Consider the following 15,329-nt stretch of genomic DNA (forward strand, 5'->3'; position numbering starts at 1 on the left):
TGATAAGATCAAAAGATTTAGAATAAAATTATACATGGCGACTACATTTAGGTTTTTTTCCGTACCGTTTGACATTGCAGTACAACCGCAACTTTGTGGTAAAAAATGAATACAAGAACCCTAGAAAGCCGCACCTTCAGACGTAAATATCAGATGGCCATGAAAATGATACCCATGTTAAACTATGAATTATTGTTGTACAGGACAAAATAGAGTGGCCAAACCTTGATCCACTGTTATTTGAAGCTTATCATATGTCATCAGCGTCTTCTGACCATGCTTGTATGTTCCATTTCCTCTGGCCAGGACCTCACCATCTATGTCTATGATCCCTCCCCTGGTCGGGTCCTTGGTGCGCTGACCAGGCTCTAAAATGAATGCTTTCACCTGTAGTTTGTTTCAGAACACATGAATAGTATGGGGTTGCTGAATTAAGTAGAGTACACTAGTAAAAGTTGCGTGAAATAAAAATATAGAATGACGGCATCAATACACATGACAATCTTCTGCCCCCATTGGAATGAGGATGGATGGTGCATGTTTATGGCAAACATCATTTTCTCCTATAGACATGTCATCCGTCATGCAAGAGAAGAAAACGAAAAGTAATGTGCCAATTTTTTGACAATTAGCATAAAACAGCACGGGCGCAACATAATGGTACTCCTTCAGTCAACTAACCTTGAGATACATGACATGTGGTGATTTGACATGACGTCCATTGCTCAAATTGGTCATCAATGCTAGCAAGCCCAACTTCGGGCAATCCTTGATGAGGATCAGGTCCAAATTACCATCTGCGAACTGCAAATTAACCAGGCATGTGAGAGGGAAACTGTCATTTGTGTCTAAAGAACAGGGCAAACAATGAGAAAGCATCATTTAAATCTGTCTCTTAAACTCCTTCGCAGATGGGGTTCAAGCAGCAGACCAAGAGCTATAACTATGCTCATTCATGATTGAAAACTGAAGTGGAAAAACAGAAGTGGCAGCATCCAAGCCGTTTATTGGCCATAAAACCAATTCTAAAAACATGTGACGCAACAAGAGAGTAATCTTAATGACCCTATAAAAGAAACAGATGAGAAGGAATGGTTTATAATGCTCAAAATATGTCAAACAAAGCAGAGGTAGATCTCATCCCCAATGAACAGGAATAGAAGAAACAAGAAATTGCACAGAATATACAGCCACTTAGTTTATTACTACAAATGATCCTATTTTAGATGGAAAGAGATACAGGTGAAAACATAGTGAAAGCAGCTGTTTTTTTTTCCTTTGCTAACACTTCATTTTGAGGGCTGACAATTTCTTATTGATGCTTTCATACTTCTACGAATCTCTTTATCTTAGCTTTCTAATGATCACAAAGCACTACCATACCACCATTCAACATGTGAGATAACTGGAATTCAAGAAAACACATGCATACACAACATATGAATTTGGTTTCCCATGCACAATAAGAATGCATGACCTGTATTTCTCCAATTTCCATGTATAGTATGTTTATGTTCGTGTCATTTAGCGAAAAAGTTCCTAAATTCTGTTGTATTAAACTCCATGCAAATGCTAAAACATAGATGATTGTGTGTTGGTCTATGATATAACAAAGAGAGCAAGAGGTGGAAAACAGGAGGGCAAGCATGCTATTACATTATGCATCACATGACAAGCACAAGATAGACAAACCTTGGCATCAGGTGCTGCCATTGTACCTTCACCACCCCAAGGGACATTATGAAGCCAGACTGAAATAAACGGTCCATTAATAGTCCTCCACTCCAGATTTGTCAAGTCAACATCAGGTCCCTGGTAACTGTATTGTTCAGCCTTAACATGCTGCTCTTGGCCAGGATTGATACTACTCTGCACGCTGGTAAATTCACCATTGTACTTGATCGGCTCCCCATAACCTTCGAAGCCAGGTGCAGGCACAAAAGATATGCGTCCACTGTATTGCCTCAGACATAACATTCGTTGAAGGCCCTGCACATGGAAGAGAGGAAAACAAAGTCCGACACTAATTAAATTTCTCACTACATTTGACATATTAGCCTTGATAAAATATATTTTTCCCTTCTTTAATAGTATTTGACACGAGACAAAAATAACCTAAGATATGCACAATGATGCGGACCATAACATCTTATTAGATAATATTATAAATAAAGCAATTCTATTGCAAGGTTGATAATTCTTAGGCTTCTGGCAAGAGAAAGCCACCAAGAACATTGTCATAATAACATCGAGCTATTTGTTGAAATGCACTTTTGTTTTGATTTTTGGGATTGTTTCAGTTTCTCTTTGGAAGATGACTAATTCTCCATTTGTGCAACCCTGTTACCCTTCTCTTCTGATAAAATGTCTCTTTCTTCAATAAAAAAAAATGGGATCAGCTCTTACACAACAAATAAAAAACTACTCATTTGTTAATTTAATTTTGGAAATATAAATTCTATGCCCAAAACAATGCAATCATAATAAACTAGCAGACCAAAAAACATGCACATGCACATATCCATCAAAGTGCAAATGTACATAACAAAATAGAACACTAGAAAAGGAAAATTAGACTACGAAAATAACATACATAGAAATCAAGACGGGCACTCCCCATCCACCGGTATTTCTCAGACTCAATGTCAATATCTGCCACCAAACCTGAAAGAAATAGAGCAGCTAGTAAAATTGATTAAATTACAGCTTGTTGTGAAGCAAAAGCCACTTACAGATGGCATTAAATTCCAAAGCATACTATTGGGAGCATAAGAAAGTCATGATTCAACTCTAAACCAGTATTAATTGAATATTGACCATACCCCATGCAAGCATCAAGACACTAAAGAATTTGGTATCTCCTTGCAAGATAGTAGCTACATCCAGTGAGCACTTATGGCCTGACAGCAAGTGAAAACATAAAACAGAAACTCATTGATCAATGAACTCCAATGAATAACAAAAGCAAAATTCTGCATATTTTAAACATGGAAAGCTTAAAGTTAAAAGGCTGTGTTCAACCTCGTATAATAGCAACCACAGCATTAGATGCTGTGCATGGTTCACCAGCAGAATCCAGAGTAGATTTTACCATGCCATTTCCCGTACCTGCATCCAGATATATTTTGTGTTAATTATCAAAACCAGAAATAAGGTACTGATCTATGCAATGCAAAATCCTGAACTGCGATTTAAAATATGGAATGAAAAGATCCAAAATAGGTTACGATCATAAAAAGAACATCTAGAAAGTTACAAATAATGTTGTGGAGAAAATTATACAGTCTGTACAGTATATATTACACAAGACTATACTTTTAGGGAGGCTTTGCTGGAGTCTGAATGCTCAGAGTTGCGTTGGCTTTGGAATTTTTGTACTCAATAGTTCAGGATTTTTTGTTTCTTTATATTTCTTTGATTCTTTTGTTTAAGAAATCAAACAACATCTCCACACATAGGGTAAGCTCCTACCATCAGTTATTTTTTGATAAATGAATTTCTTCACGATGATGATGATAATGATGATAGAAAAAACAAAACTTCCATAATATCATAAATATCACATTTTTCCAAGGGGAGAGCTAAAAAAACCTGACTTCATCTAAAAAAAGAGCCTCAATTCGGACGGCATTAATTTGAACAGTATTACAAGGTTGGGAAGAGAAAGCATTACACCATGCATCAGCAGTGAGGAAGCAACAATCAAACTAATATCATCACAATTGCTTGTCTCCATCAGACAACCAATTTAGAAATTTACACCTGGGTAACATTTATTAACAGGACAAAACCAAGAGCCGCTAAAATTTAACAACTTAGTAGTTCATTGATAAAGAAATTTTACAATCAGTTCCCAAGGCACACCAACCATAACTGAACCTGTGATCTATGAACAGTTCATGGCAAACAAGAATTATGCTCCAAGAAAGAATAACAAACCTGCAGGAACCGTTCCAAGAGGCATCTTTATCGCAGCATTCCAATCTTCTCTTTCTAAAAGTCCATTTACCACCTACTAAAAAGTACAGCACTAATAAGAAAGAAAGAAAAAACACAACAACATACCAGATGCTAAACAGGTCACCGTTTAGCAATAAAACAAAAACGCAAACAACACATTTTAAACAATAACACAATAACATAAGCCAGCTAACCTCAACGAGTATACCATCTCCACTGACACAAACAATACCATCATATTTCGTAAGGTCCATCGCGCTAACAAGCTCCTTAGCATGGAGCTGATATTTAGTTTCTGACAACATAATCATCATCAACAACACAAACAAAAGCAAAACTTTTTACCAGATGCTACATTCCACAAACACAAACCAGTAACGCGGACTATCGAGTTCATCCGTGGAACCCACTAATCGAGGTGCTACATTATTCATTTTATTGAAACAATAAATTCACCACCATTCGATTTTAATAAAAAAAGAAAAGAAAAGAAGAAGCTATACCTCTAGCATTACTCAATCAATGAAAAACAAAAAACAAGCCATCAATAATAATCAATACACAGATAATTTTCTACCTTGAACTGTAATTTGGACATCAGCATCTTCAAGCAAAGGTTTAACCACATCAAGATATATCTTCAAAGCCGATTTCTTCCCTCCAAATGGATTGACAAATATAAACAACCTCTTCGGCCTCCCTATCATCACGCCAAAACAACAACAAAATCAATTAACTAATTATAATTAACTAATAATTAATTAAGAGACAGTTACTCATTAATTACCTAAAGAATTAATGTAATCACGGAGATGTTGACACCAAAGGTGCAGTGATTCATCACTTAACGGTTCAAAAACAAAATTCTTCCTCGCCAGAGCTCCTCCTCCTGCGGATGCGAACCAACCGTCTCGTTTTTCTGTAACTGCTTTGATTAGTATTTTGGATCCTTGAATTGTGAATCCAAGCACCTCTTTTTCCACGGTCAGACTATGTTGACCTTTCTCCGTCGTCCAATGGAGCTTTCCTTCTGTTGTTAGAGTCAACGGGGTTAGATTTCCGTTAACCTTTACCTGGTCTGATATTATTGAGCTGTCTTCTTGTTGATTCTCCATATCTGACGTCTCTTTCTGTTTTCTTGTTTGGTTGTTTGGGGGATGGAAGCAAGCAAGCTGAGCGCGTTCTGTCTGGGCTGGTTATTTTGTTGGGTATTACGGCAGTGTTTTGGACTGCAGCAGATTTTTATTTATTTATTGTTTTTTAGAAATTTATGAAAATAATATTTTTTTTATTTTTAAAATTTATTTTTATATCAACACATTTAAAAACATAAAAATATATTTCAAACTAAAAAAAATATTTATTTTTTAATATAATTCAACTCCGATTCAAAACACGAAATTATATTTTAATCCTGTTGTTTTCAAGAAATTATGACTAAATCTCTTATGTTTTAGAAATCATTGTGACCAGAGTTGACCATCGATTATTATTCATTTATTTATTGGTATATAAGAAATAGCTAGGAAAAAAATAATATTAGAAGCCCCTGATACCAGGAGGAGGAGGAGGAGAGTCTCGTGATAACTCCAAATTTAGTAACTTAGTATAATGAGTATGATAATTAAAAAAACTATATCAAAGATTATAAATAATTATTAAAAGGTAACGGTTGATATATTAATTAAGCTGTTTCAAAAGAAGAAGGAAAGTTAATGCGCCACAGGCCACATATTATATCTGTGACTTCATCGCAGGATAGATATTTTTATTTGATCAATATATTAACGTTTAGCTTGATTAAATGAACTGGTTGGTTATTTAATTTGACTAGATAAAATGGTAATTTTATAGAAATCAGTTGATTGGTTGGCTTAACTAATCTGAACCAATCAATCATTTAAACTATTAATGACGAGTTCATATGTATATATAAAAAGTGAATATAATCTTAACTTATATAATATATTGTGAATATACAAGCTATTCTAAGTTCATAATCATATCAAAATCATTAATTATTGATTATATACTCAAATTAGCATTATTAAAATATTTATATTCTAACATAAGAATATTTATTTAATCTTCACTGCATTTAAATACTTTTAAATTATTTAAATATTATATAACAAGATATAGAGATAGTAGAATATTAGATTGTACTATCCATTCTTTTAAAAGAGTTAATTATGATATTAAAATAACTCTTGTAAATCTTAAAAAGTTGGGTAACACTATTGGTATTAATGAGATATTTTTTTAATTTTAAAATATTTATTTGGTTGTTTTGGAAAGAATATTAATTTTCAATATAACATGATTAAATTAAAAAAATATTTCAAAAAACAAAGTAATTAAACATAATTAAATTTATAATTAGAATTATAAGTTTGATTTATCACTCTAAGTTAATTAAATACGTTATTTTTCTTAATATATATAAAGAAAGGGCTAGAATAACATTGTCTTGAATTTTTTTCTTTAAGTCAAATGTTTTTATTAATTAAATTGATTAGGTGATATCAATAAACTTTTCAACTCATTTTTTTTTAAAATTCAAATTGAGTCATTTTCATGTTAATCTGATTGGCTAAGCTTAGCTGAGTTTAACATTACTTTTAGAAAGTCTCTCATGTCAAAGTGCAAGTGATGTATTGTTTTTGTATTATTTTAATATATTTGAGTTTAATTTATTGTAATATTATTATTATTATTTAATTAAAACCTGGTTTTATTGTAATGATAAGATGTTATTTGAAAAATAAATATTATGATAATTTTTTTAAAAACAAATGGTGCACATGAATAAGGTAAAAAAGGTTTGCCATAAACATGCCCTTCTTAATTTTATTTTAAATGGTCAAATTTTTTTATTTGCTTTTATTGTTTTTTTATTTTTATTAAATAACAAACATAAAAAAAGGAGGAGTCATATTAGCAAGTTACCATATAATTAAATAAAAAATAAAAGATCTTCTTCTAATATGAGATTATATATTTTAATTTGCATCTATCTTTAAACTTCATGATTTAGTCTTTAATTAACATTGATAACTTTTTTTAATATTTATTGAAGTGCATGATTTTTTTATTAAACATAAACATTAGGTTTTTAGTTTATAATAAACAAAAATTTCTTAGTACAAGGAAACATGTTGACACTACATTTATATTCTTTTTTTGCTTTTAATTTTTTTTATACAATTCAAATCATGGCGTGGGTCAACTTGCAAGAAATTAACATGGCATTGTGTATCTGTGAGGATAAGTTTATTTTATTTTATTTTAAATTTTAAGTTAATTAAGGATATGGTGAAATGTAGTTTTTCAAAATATGAAAGCAGAGCGAAAAACCAATAAAACTACCTGATATTAAAAATAATTTTATGTAAATTTTAAATTATTGGGGTAGAAATAAAAACAATGATGAATACATAGGAATAAAAAATAAAGTTTGCCCCTTTTCAGTGCACATGAACCCTAATTCGGTGACTTGTGTATTGGGTCATTCAATAAGAAATCTTGGTGGGCCATCATTTATGGGCCGGGGAATTGTCTTGAAAGTCAGCTAGAATTTATTTCCACCACACGCATTGAACTTTATTTTGGGACCAAAAAGAGTTAATTTGACGGCAGTAAAATATGATTGTGCGAGTCTCACATCTTTATTTTTCATAATAAATTATTATAACATCAATTTCATTTGCACATAATTTCCATAATTTTTAATCATTTTATTTATTTATTTATTTTTTTACTATATTAGTCATTTTAGATTTGATGAAGTCTCAATGGATTATCTATTTGAGGAAAAAAAAAAGGTTCTTTTAATAGATTTTTTTACTAATTGGGTTAAAATTTATTTTATTAATATATTTGCTTCAATTTTATTTTTTTATTTTTTAATATATTTGATGTAACCTGGATTTAATTTTATAAATATATTTATTCAATTTTTTTAAATTAAAAATTAAGTTAAAATAATTCTTTAATAAAAATTAAGAATTTATAATTTATTTGATTATAATTTATACCATTTTTTCTTAAAAATCACTGCAATAAAGCCCATTCAAATGAATGGGCCCACGGAGATGATTAGGCCCAACCCTTCCAAACTGAGAAACGAACTCGACGTCAACTTTTAACCCAAAACCAGTTTGATAAACCTCAAGCTCTCTCCATGTAAGTTCGAAACCCTACATGGATCAGACAGACTCAACCAGAAAACAGTTTTGAAGCTACCATGAAAGGTGAAATTGAGGACAACGGAGTAATACAGATACCGCCAACTCGAGTTGGGCAAATAAAGAAACGAGTTCTTAAAAACAAGGGCATGTTTGTCTCTTTCAACGAGAAAGATCTCAGGTACTACATCCAATGTTTCTTCATATTTTTTGTTGTTGTTGTTGTTACTTTCCTTATGTTGTGGTAATAATTCGAGAGAGTTATTGTTCAACATGGTTTGTTGATGGGTTTAGTGAAATGGGATTTTGATTTTGTTAAGGGATTATGTTGCTAGGTTTCATAAGAGGAAGAAAAAGAGGACAAAGGAAGCAATTAAACAACAAGAGGAGAAGTTAAAGCTCAAGCGTATCGCGACACGCAAACAGGTTCGTAAAAGGATTCCAATTGATTGTTCTTTATTTTTTATGATAGCAAGTTGAATTGAATGCATGGTAGACAAAATGAATGAATGGTCTTGTTTTGAAGGTGTCGATATTGGTCATGTGACAATCTGTTTGTCTGTTTTTGATAAGATTGGGTGGAAAGTTGTGTGTTGTATCATTCCTTGGACACATTCAATTCCTGAGTGGTTGTATTAGATGTTGAGAACATCATGTTTCTTTTAGCTACTATTTAGAGAGAGAGGTGCCTCGTTCTAGATACAGTTATCTTTGAATGAGAATAATTAATAATGGCAAGACTGAAGGGTCTTCCATGATGTTTCTTCTTGTAAATAGGATGAGTTTCTAATTTGTCTGCTAAGAAACCCTAGCCTGGTCGCTGGTGACCTGTATTTATGGTCAATCTGATATATAAACAAATACTTCTTTGAAAATTCACAATAGGTTAGATAAGAAGTCGAAGTTCTTTACTTGTTTAGTATATGGAGAGCACTTTTCTGTTATTATGGCCTGTTTTCAGTTCCACAACCACCACAGCTTACCAAACTAGCATTCACCCAACTAGTCATGAAGATATAGGGAGGAAAGTCTTCTATTAGAGATAGGTCTGACACCTGTGAAATGTTAAGAACAAGCAAAACTCCGATCCTCTGACAATTCCAAAGAGAAATATTTCTCAATTTTTGGTAATTAACAGTGTTGAGGATGATATATCCTATCTTGCTCTCTGTTCCTTGGAGCAATGAGTGTTTTTGGGTTCTTTTGTTCCTTGCATACCCTCATATAAGCTTAATGACACTTTTAACAGCTGAGTTTCAATTAGCATTTTATCTTAATCCTGAGCGCCCGGACTTTAGCAAGATGATTTGCTATCATTTGGTTCATCTAATGCACATAATTGGTGCATACTACAAAGCTTGTCTTTTTCTTAAAAAGTTTCCCAACATGAGTCCAACATGTGTGTGCTTGGTTTTATAGCCATTAACATGCTGACAAATGCCAACACATTACAACAATTTATTTGGGTTGAGATGCATCCTATTCTACTTTATGCGTTGATGGGTACTCCCTAACTTCTCTGTCCAATCAACGTGTGAGCAGCTGAGCTTTAGTAAAATGTCTAATCAGTAATCACCCTTATGCCAAGTTAGCAGTTTATGAAATGACAATAAATTAAGGGGAATGGACCTTTTGCTTTGCTAGGATGCAGTCTGTAAGGCAATGGTCCCTGCAACTTTATGAGATGGACCTTGTTAATTATTGTAAACATAAGATTTTATTATCGATGTATTATTCTGTAATTTAAAATGTTTAGAATGCACATAATGTGTTCTTGGCTTTGTCATTTGAAAAAGTAGATTCAAGGAAAGTTACAAATTGTAGCTTTTCGTAACTAAGGTTTAAGAGAATTTTCAGTGGGATCTAGTGTCACCTTTTCTGGGACACGGCTTGGTGCATATGGCCAATGATCTGAGAGGAAGTTGGGGAACTCCATTTCCTGAGATTTGATTATCCTGATTTTGCCACCTAACTTTTGTTGTTGAGGAAACTGGAAAAAGAACTTGCTTTAAATGGAGGAGCTCCACCAGCTGCTGATGAAAGCGATAAGTATGAAGAAGATGATGAAGAAATTGAGCCAATTGCATCAATAAACGGTATTTTCATTAACTTCCAGCTTATGTCAAGAGAAAAGCATGCTGCATGGAAACTATTGATTTACAAAGCCTTGTGCGTATGTATCTTCAGATTTAACCTCCCTTTGGGGCTAACTTTTATGGGGGTAATTTTGGTTTATAGAAATGGTTGGTAACCATTCTAATGGATCACAATCACTCCCTTCATGATGGTATCTTCTGTGATCATCGCACACAACCAATCCAATGCAATAGTAACATGAGATGATTGTTGCTTGAGGTTACTTCTAACCATATAGTATGTTTAGAGTGCTTTTAAGATAGGAGCATGTCGTTTCTCCATTTATTTCTGCTATAGCTAAAGCACTATAATCATTAATTTGGATTTGGGGTTTGTGGCAAAAGGGACAGCAAAGTACGACAATGGAGACATGCAAGTTACTATGACCACTAACGAAATTTCGCGAGAAGATGAGGATGACCATAGTGAAAAGACACAAGTGACAGTGCCAAGGTTCAATGAAGCTGATAAATCGCACAAGTTATCCGTGAGCAAAAAGAATTCATTCAAGAAAGTTTTGAAACACAAATCACGGTTAAAACCATAAAACAAAAGGGATAGAAAGAAGGGAAAGATGAAGACCAAGAAGCGGTAGTTTATAGTCATGGGTTCAAACTGTGTTTTCTATTATTAAAATACAGTCTAACAGAGGCCAATTATTGAAACGTATGTTAGGCCATGTAGAAAATTGGTTCTTTTCAACATTTTGTATTGTGAAAGATTTTTGGTGGCAGTCTTATCATATCAGAGATTTTTGGTGGCAGTTCTATCATTGAAGCCTTTCTATCCACCCTCATTTGTTTTCACTCAAAATTTAATGGCCAGCAGAAATGATGGCTTGGGTAGAGTACATCTGTTCTTGTGTAGTTTTCTGTCGGTGGTTATGCTCGTATACCATGTTGTTCTATTCGAATTATACCATTGTGCTGTTATCTGATGGCAACATCATAGCTGCAATTGTATGATAAATTTAGCGATGAGACTATAGTTTGGTGGGAATTGGGAAAATTGCCCTTTTCTGGTGGGGTTAGCTGTGTGATTTGAAACTTTATGATGACAAGGTAATGCTGAGAATTCCTTTTTTTTTATGTTTTTATTTTCTCAACGAGAGAACTAGTCAATAAAAAGGCTATTATAGACACCTTCGGAGATGTAAAATGGATCTTCTAGCATATGATTGCATGATCATTTTGGGTTTAATACAAGGTAAATACATGACAAAAAACTCTAATATAATATCAAAGCTGCTTTGAAGACATTGGAACGGTGTTCAAGAATATACCACCTCATTTCTTTCTTAATCATGTGTGAAATTATTCATGACACTAGAAGTTATATTCTCTCTTTCTTCACATAAAATTAAAATTTATGAATAATTTGTACAATAAATCTTATATTTATGTAATTACAAGTAATGTAATTTCTAATACATCCAAACAATTTCTTCAAACCTTCTATCCCTCCTATTTCATATGACAACTTTTTAGATCAAAAGGCACGGGAGAGTTAGAATTTGTGTTTTTTTAGCCAACCATTTAGGAGAATGATAACTTTTGTTTTGGGTACTTTTTAAAGAGTGTTTACTTTGAAAAAAAAATATCAAATTGATATTTTTTTTAGTTTTTTTTATGATTCTAATATATTGGTGTTAAAAATTAAAAAAAAATATTTTAATATATTTTAAAATAAAAAATAGTTTTGAAAAGCATCTATAGTATAATACCTTATATAAACAAAAAGAAAAAAGAAAGAGGAATTAATGGACCCTTCCTTCTTATGGATCATTAGATTGGCAATGTATGATTAGATTGGATTGACCTCAATGCTCGTTCTTTGACCGAAAAAAATGATGTTTAAATATTGAAATGAGATAAAAAATAAAAAATTATTCATGATAAACCTCCAACTATATTAATTAAGGTTGAAGGTTGAGTTAAGTCAAATCATGATTTATATCATATGATTGAAATAAAATGATAAAAAAAAGATAATTATAAAGCTTTTTAAAAAAAAACTTGTGATAATTTTTTAAATTCATAACTCGAGTCATTAAATTGAAAACATCTAATCTAGAAAAATCATAAAGTTCATTCATAACTCGAGTCATTAAATTGAAAAATCATAAAGTCCAATTCTCAAACAATAAAATATTAAAGGATGAGATTGGAAAAACAATTAGTTATACAATTTTTTTTTTAAAATGGTAATTAAAAGAACGAGTATCAAAATTAAAATACAAAATAAATTATATATATAATTGAATGGTGAAATTGAGATAAAAAAAACTAATTTACTAAAAGGATGAAAGAAAACTAAAAAGAATGATAATCAAAATTGACATGAAAAATAAAAATAATGTTGTAATTAAAGGGTGAAATTAAAAAGAATAATAACTTTTACAAAAAGGTTAGGAAAAAAAATTAAAATCAAAATAATAAGGATTAATTTGAAAAATATAATACCATTAATTTGAAATTGAAGAATTAAATTGAAAAATACTAAAACTTTTACAAAAAGCCAAGGAAAAAAATTAAAAATTCAAAGAATAAGAACCACATTGGAGAATAAAATGTTTAGAAAATTGGGATTAAATGATGAAATTAAAAACAAATAATTTTTTTTATAAAAAAATAAAGATAAAAAATAAAAAATTAAAAGAATAAGAAATAAAGATAAAAAGTTAAAAATTAAAAAAATAGGAACTTAAATTAAAATATCAATAACTAAGAAAGTTAAGCTATATGTTTTTTAGGAGGAAAGAGAAAGAGAAAAAAAAGAGTCAACCGATACCACACCATATCATCACTGATGACACTCACAATGTTATCAAGAAGAGGGCATGATGGTGATTTCATCAAATAATGAAAGATGTTTTTGGATATTAGAAGACATCGCATGCACATCCCTAAAAGTGCGGATGCTTCCTATAGGTACCAATGTTTTTTTTTGTTTTTTATTTAGTTAAATACAAAATTTTCTCTAAGTTGAAATTATAATTACAAAAAAACCTTAATAAAAAACCAAAACCGCCCTTTGACCTCAAGTTTAAATTTTTTGGCTTCAAGAGTTTTTAAATCATTTTATTGTGTATTTTTATTATTTAATACTTTTGTATATTTGTGAAAATACCAAGTTGCCTCTTCATTTAAATTATAATAACCAAAACACTATTGTGAAAATATAAAAACATCCTTTCACACTAGGTTTAATTTTTTTGCTTTTAAATGTGTTTTGATCATTTTACTGTGCACTCAATATGAAAAAAAAATTAAAATCCATTTGGTATTGTGGTAGTAATTGTTTTTTAAAGAGCTTTTTTTGCTTAGAAATGCATTGAAATAATATATGTTTATATTTTTAAAATTTATTTTTGATACCCACATATCAAAATGATTTGAAAATATATAAAAAAAATTGAATAAAAAAACTTATTTTTTTCAAAAACACTTTTGAAATATAAAAACAAATAGACTTTTAGTTTTTACCGATCAATTTAAAAATGACAAATGGACCATGTGAAATGACTTCAATGCCCTGGTAAATCAATATAATGTTTCTGGGTGAAGGAGTGAAAAAAACAATTACACTATTTTTAAGTGAATGGTATACATGTCTTTATAGCTTCAAGGGTATATAGTAATGATTGTTTTTGAAAATATTTTTTTTTAAATATATCAAAATAATTACACTATTTTTAAGTGAATGGTATACATGTTTTTATAGCTTCAATGGAATATAGTAATGATTGTTTTTGAAAATATATTTTTTTAAATATATCAAAATAATTAATTATTTATTTTTTTAAATTTATTTTTAATATCATTACATCAAAACAATTTAAAAACATAAAAAATTAATTTTAATTAACTTATGTTTAGGCTACAATCCTAAAAAAAGGCTTTATCTGTAACACCCATTTAATTGAATCAATCTAGCCCAAATTGAGTTTTTCATTGACTTACCACACTAAAGCAGTTCAATAACTATGCATTAGACCCAACAAATAACTAATTTAATATAAAACCTAAAATGAGCGAGGTTTTTCCTATAGGATATGATGAAAGACTCTTTTAATTGTAGTAAGATATTCATTATTTTGATCTTTAAAGTGTTTTTCCACTTTAGTTGATAATTTTTTTTTAAAGTTATTCTTTTTACATTGTATTGAATAATGATTAAACTTAATAATTTTTTTAATTTACTTTTTATAAGATGATTATCATGTGTAAAAAAACCCTAGCATCATGTTGTTGTTTGACTTTACAGGAAAAATCAGTTTTATTGCTTGTAAAAAAAAATGAAACTAATGGATCAAAATTAACAATGAAACAAAAATAATTTTTTTCCAACACCAATCACAGGGTATTTTTTAAGTAATTGTTTCCTCCAAAGTTTTGTAAATCTCATTTTTCATTCCTTTAGTTTGAAATTTTTATTTTTTTAATTCAAAATTTTATTTTATTCATATTTTAGTTTATAAATTCAAGCGATGAAAAAGAGATAAAATTACTGGTTATTCACACTACAACAATAAAAGAAAATGATTTTGATATCAATTACTTCCATTTAATGAGATAAGTTTTAATTGTGTGTTTTTAACCCTTTAATATTATTGGAAAAAGTTTTTATAGTGGCTTCTAATTGTTTTTTCCTTTCAAGTTGGTTTTCTATTTTTTATCAAACAAATGTGTTTTAGATTAGATGTGAATTTATTGAGGTTAACAATGTATTTTTTTATATGTTTTCAAGTGGAAAAGAAGTTGAAAATAGGTGTTTTTGGATTTTTCTTTTCTTTTTGAGTTGATTTTCTATTTTTCACCAATTAAATGATGTTTTTAGATTATATATGAGTTTATTGATGTCCATAATGTATTTTTTATTTGTTTTTAAATGAAAAAAGAGTTGAAAATATAATTTTTTATAATCAAGTACATGATACATCCATTAAGATGGACAAAGTTGAAGAAGTAAAAGATATGCCATCTATTTTTCAAAAGCATAATTTCCTCATTATATAAAAAAAAATATTAAAATGACATCATATTG

The 15,329-nt window shown here is 30.3% G+C and overlaps 2 protein-coding genes across 3 annotated transcripts; one reads left to right on the forward strand and one right to left on the reverse strand.

Moving 5' to 3' along the window:
- SPHK1 (sphingosine kinase 1) lies at positions 1-5,174 on the reverse strand. Of its 2 annotated transcripts, XM_011044982.1 has the most exons (10): positions 4,748-5,174; positions 4,538-4,660; positions 4,155-4,255; positions 3,940-4,012; positions 3,022-3,108; positions 2,823-2,900; positions 2,594-2,664; positions 1,693-1,989; positions 682-804; positions 1-387 (listed from the first exon to the last, which is right to left on the reverse strand). In XM_011044982.1, the coding sequence occupies exons 1-10, from the start codon at positions 5,073-5,075 to the stop codon at positions 190-192; spliced, it is 1,479 nt and encodes a 492-aa protein (XP_011043284.1). In that variant the 5' UTR covers positions 5,076-5,174; the 3' UTR covers positions 1-189. The 2 variants fall into 2 exon arrangements, with proteins under 2 accessions (XP_011043284.1, XP_011043285.1); XM_011044983.1 differs by lacking the exons at positions 4,538-4,660; positions 4,748-5,174 and having other exon boundaries at positions 3,940-4,015; positions 4,155-4,246.
- Positions 5,175-8,102: 2,928 nt separating this feature from the next.
- LOC105138779 (uncharacterized) lies at positions 8,103-10,885 on the forward strand. Its single transcript, XM_011044985.1, has 4 exons — positions 8,103-8,328; positions 8,468-8,573; positions 10,132-10,243; positions 10,628-10,885. Exons 1-4 carry the CDS (start codon positions 8,207-8,209, stop codon positions 10,828-10,830), a joined length of 543 nt encoding a protein of 180 aa, XP_011043287.1. The 5' UTR covers positions 8,103-8,206; the 3' UTR covers positions 10,831-10,885.
- Positions 10,886-15,329: the final 4,444 nt, after the last annotated feature.

The sequence above is a fragment of the Populus euphratica genome, unplaced genomic scaffold, assembly GCF_000495115.2.
Source record: "Populus euphratica unplaced genomic scaffold, PopEup_1.0 scaffold159.1, whole genome shotgun sequence".
In the NCBI taxonomy this organism is placed as follows: domain Eukaryota; kingdom Viridiplantae; phylum Streptophyta; class Magnoliopsida; order Malpighiales; family Salicaceae; genus Populus; species Populus euphratica.

Bases quoted from the DNA above. Each gene is read 5' to 3' on its own strand.
- SPHK1 (XM_011044982.1), bottom strand. From the start codon at position 5,075: ATGGAGAATCAACAAGAAGACAGCTCAATAATATCAGACCAGGTAAAG. The intron at 4,256-4,537 runs GTAGAAAATTAT...TTATGTTGTCAG, and splicing joins TGTCCAAATTACAGTTCAAG to AAACTAAATATCAGCTCCAT. The intron at 2,901-3,021 runs GTTGAACACAGC...ACTTGCTGTCAG, and splicing joins TGTGGTTGCTATTATACGAG to GCCATAAGTGCTCACTGGAT.
- LOC105138779 (XM_011044985.1), top strand. From the start codon at position 8,207: ATGAAAGGTGAAATTGAGGACAACGGAGTAATACAGATACCGCCAACT. The intron at 8,329-8,467 runs GTACTACATCCA...GATTTTGTTAAG, and splicing joins TTCAACGAGAAAGATCTCAG to GGATTATGTTGCTAGGTTTC. The intron at 8,574-10,131 runs GTTCGTAAAAGG...CTTTTGTTGTTG, and splicing joins GTATCGCGACACGCAAACAG to AGGAAACTGGAAAAAGAACT.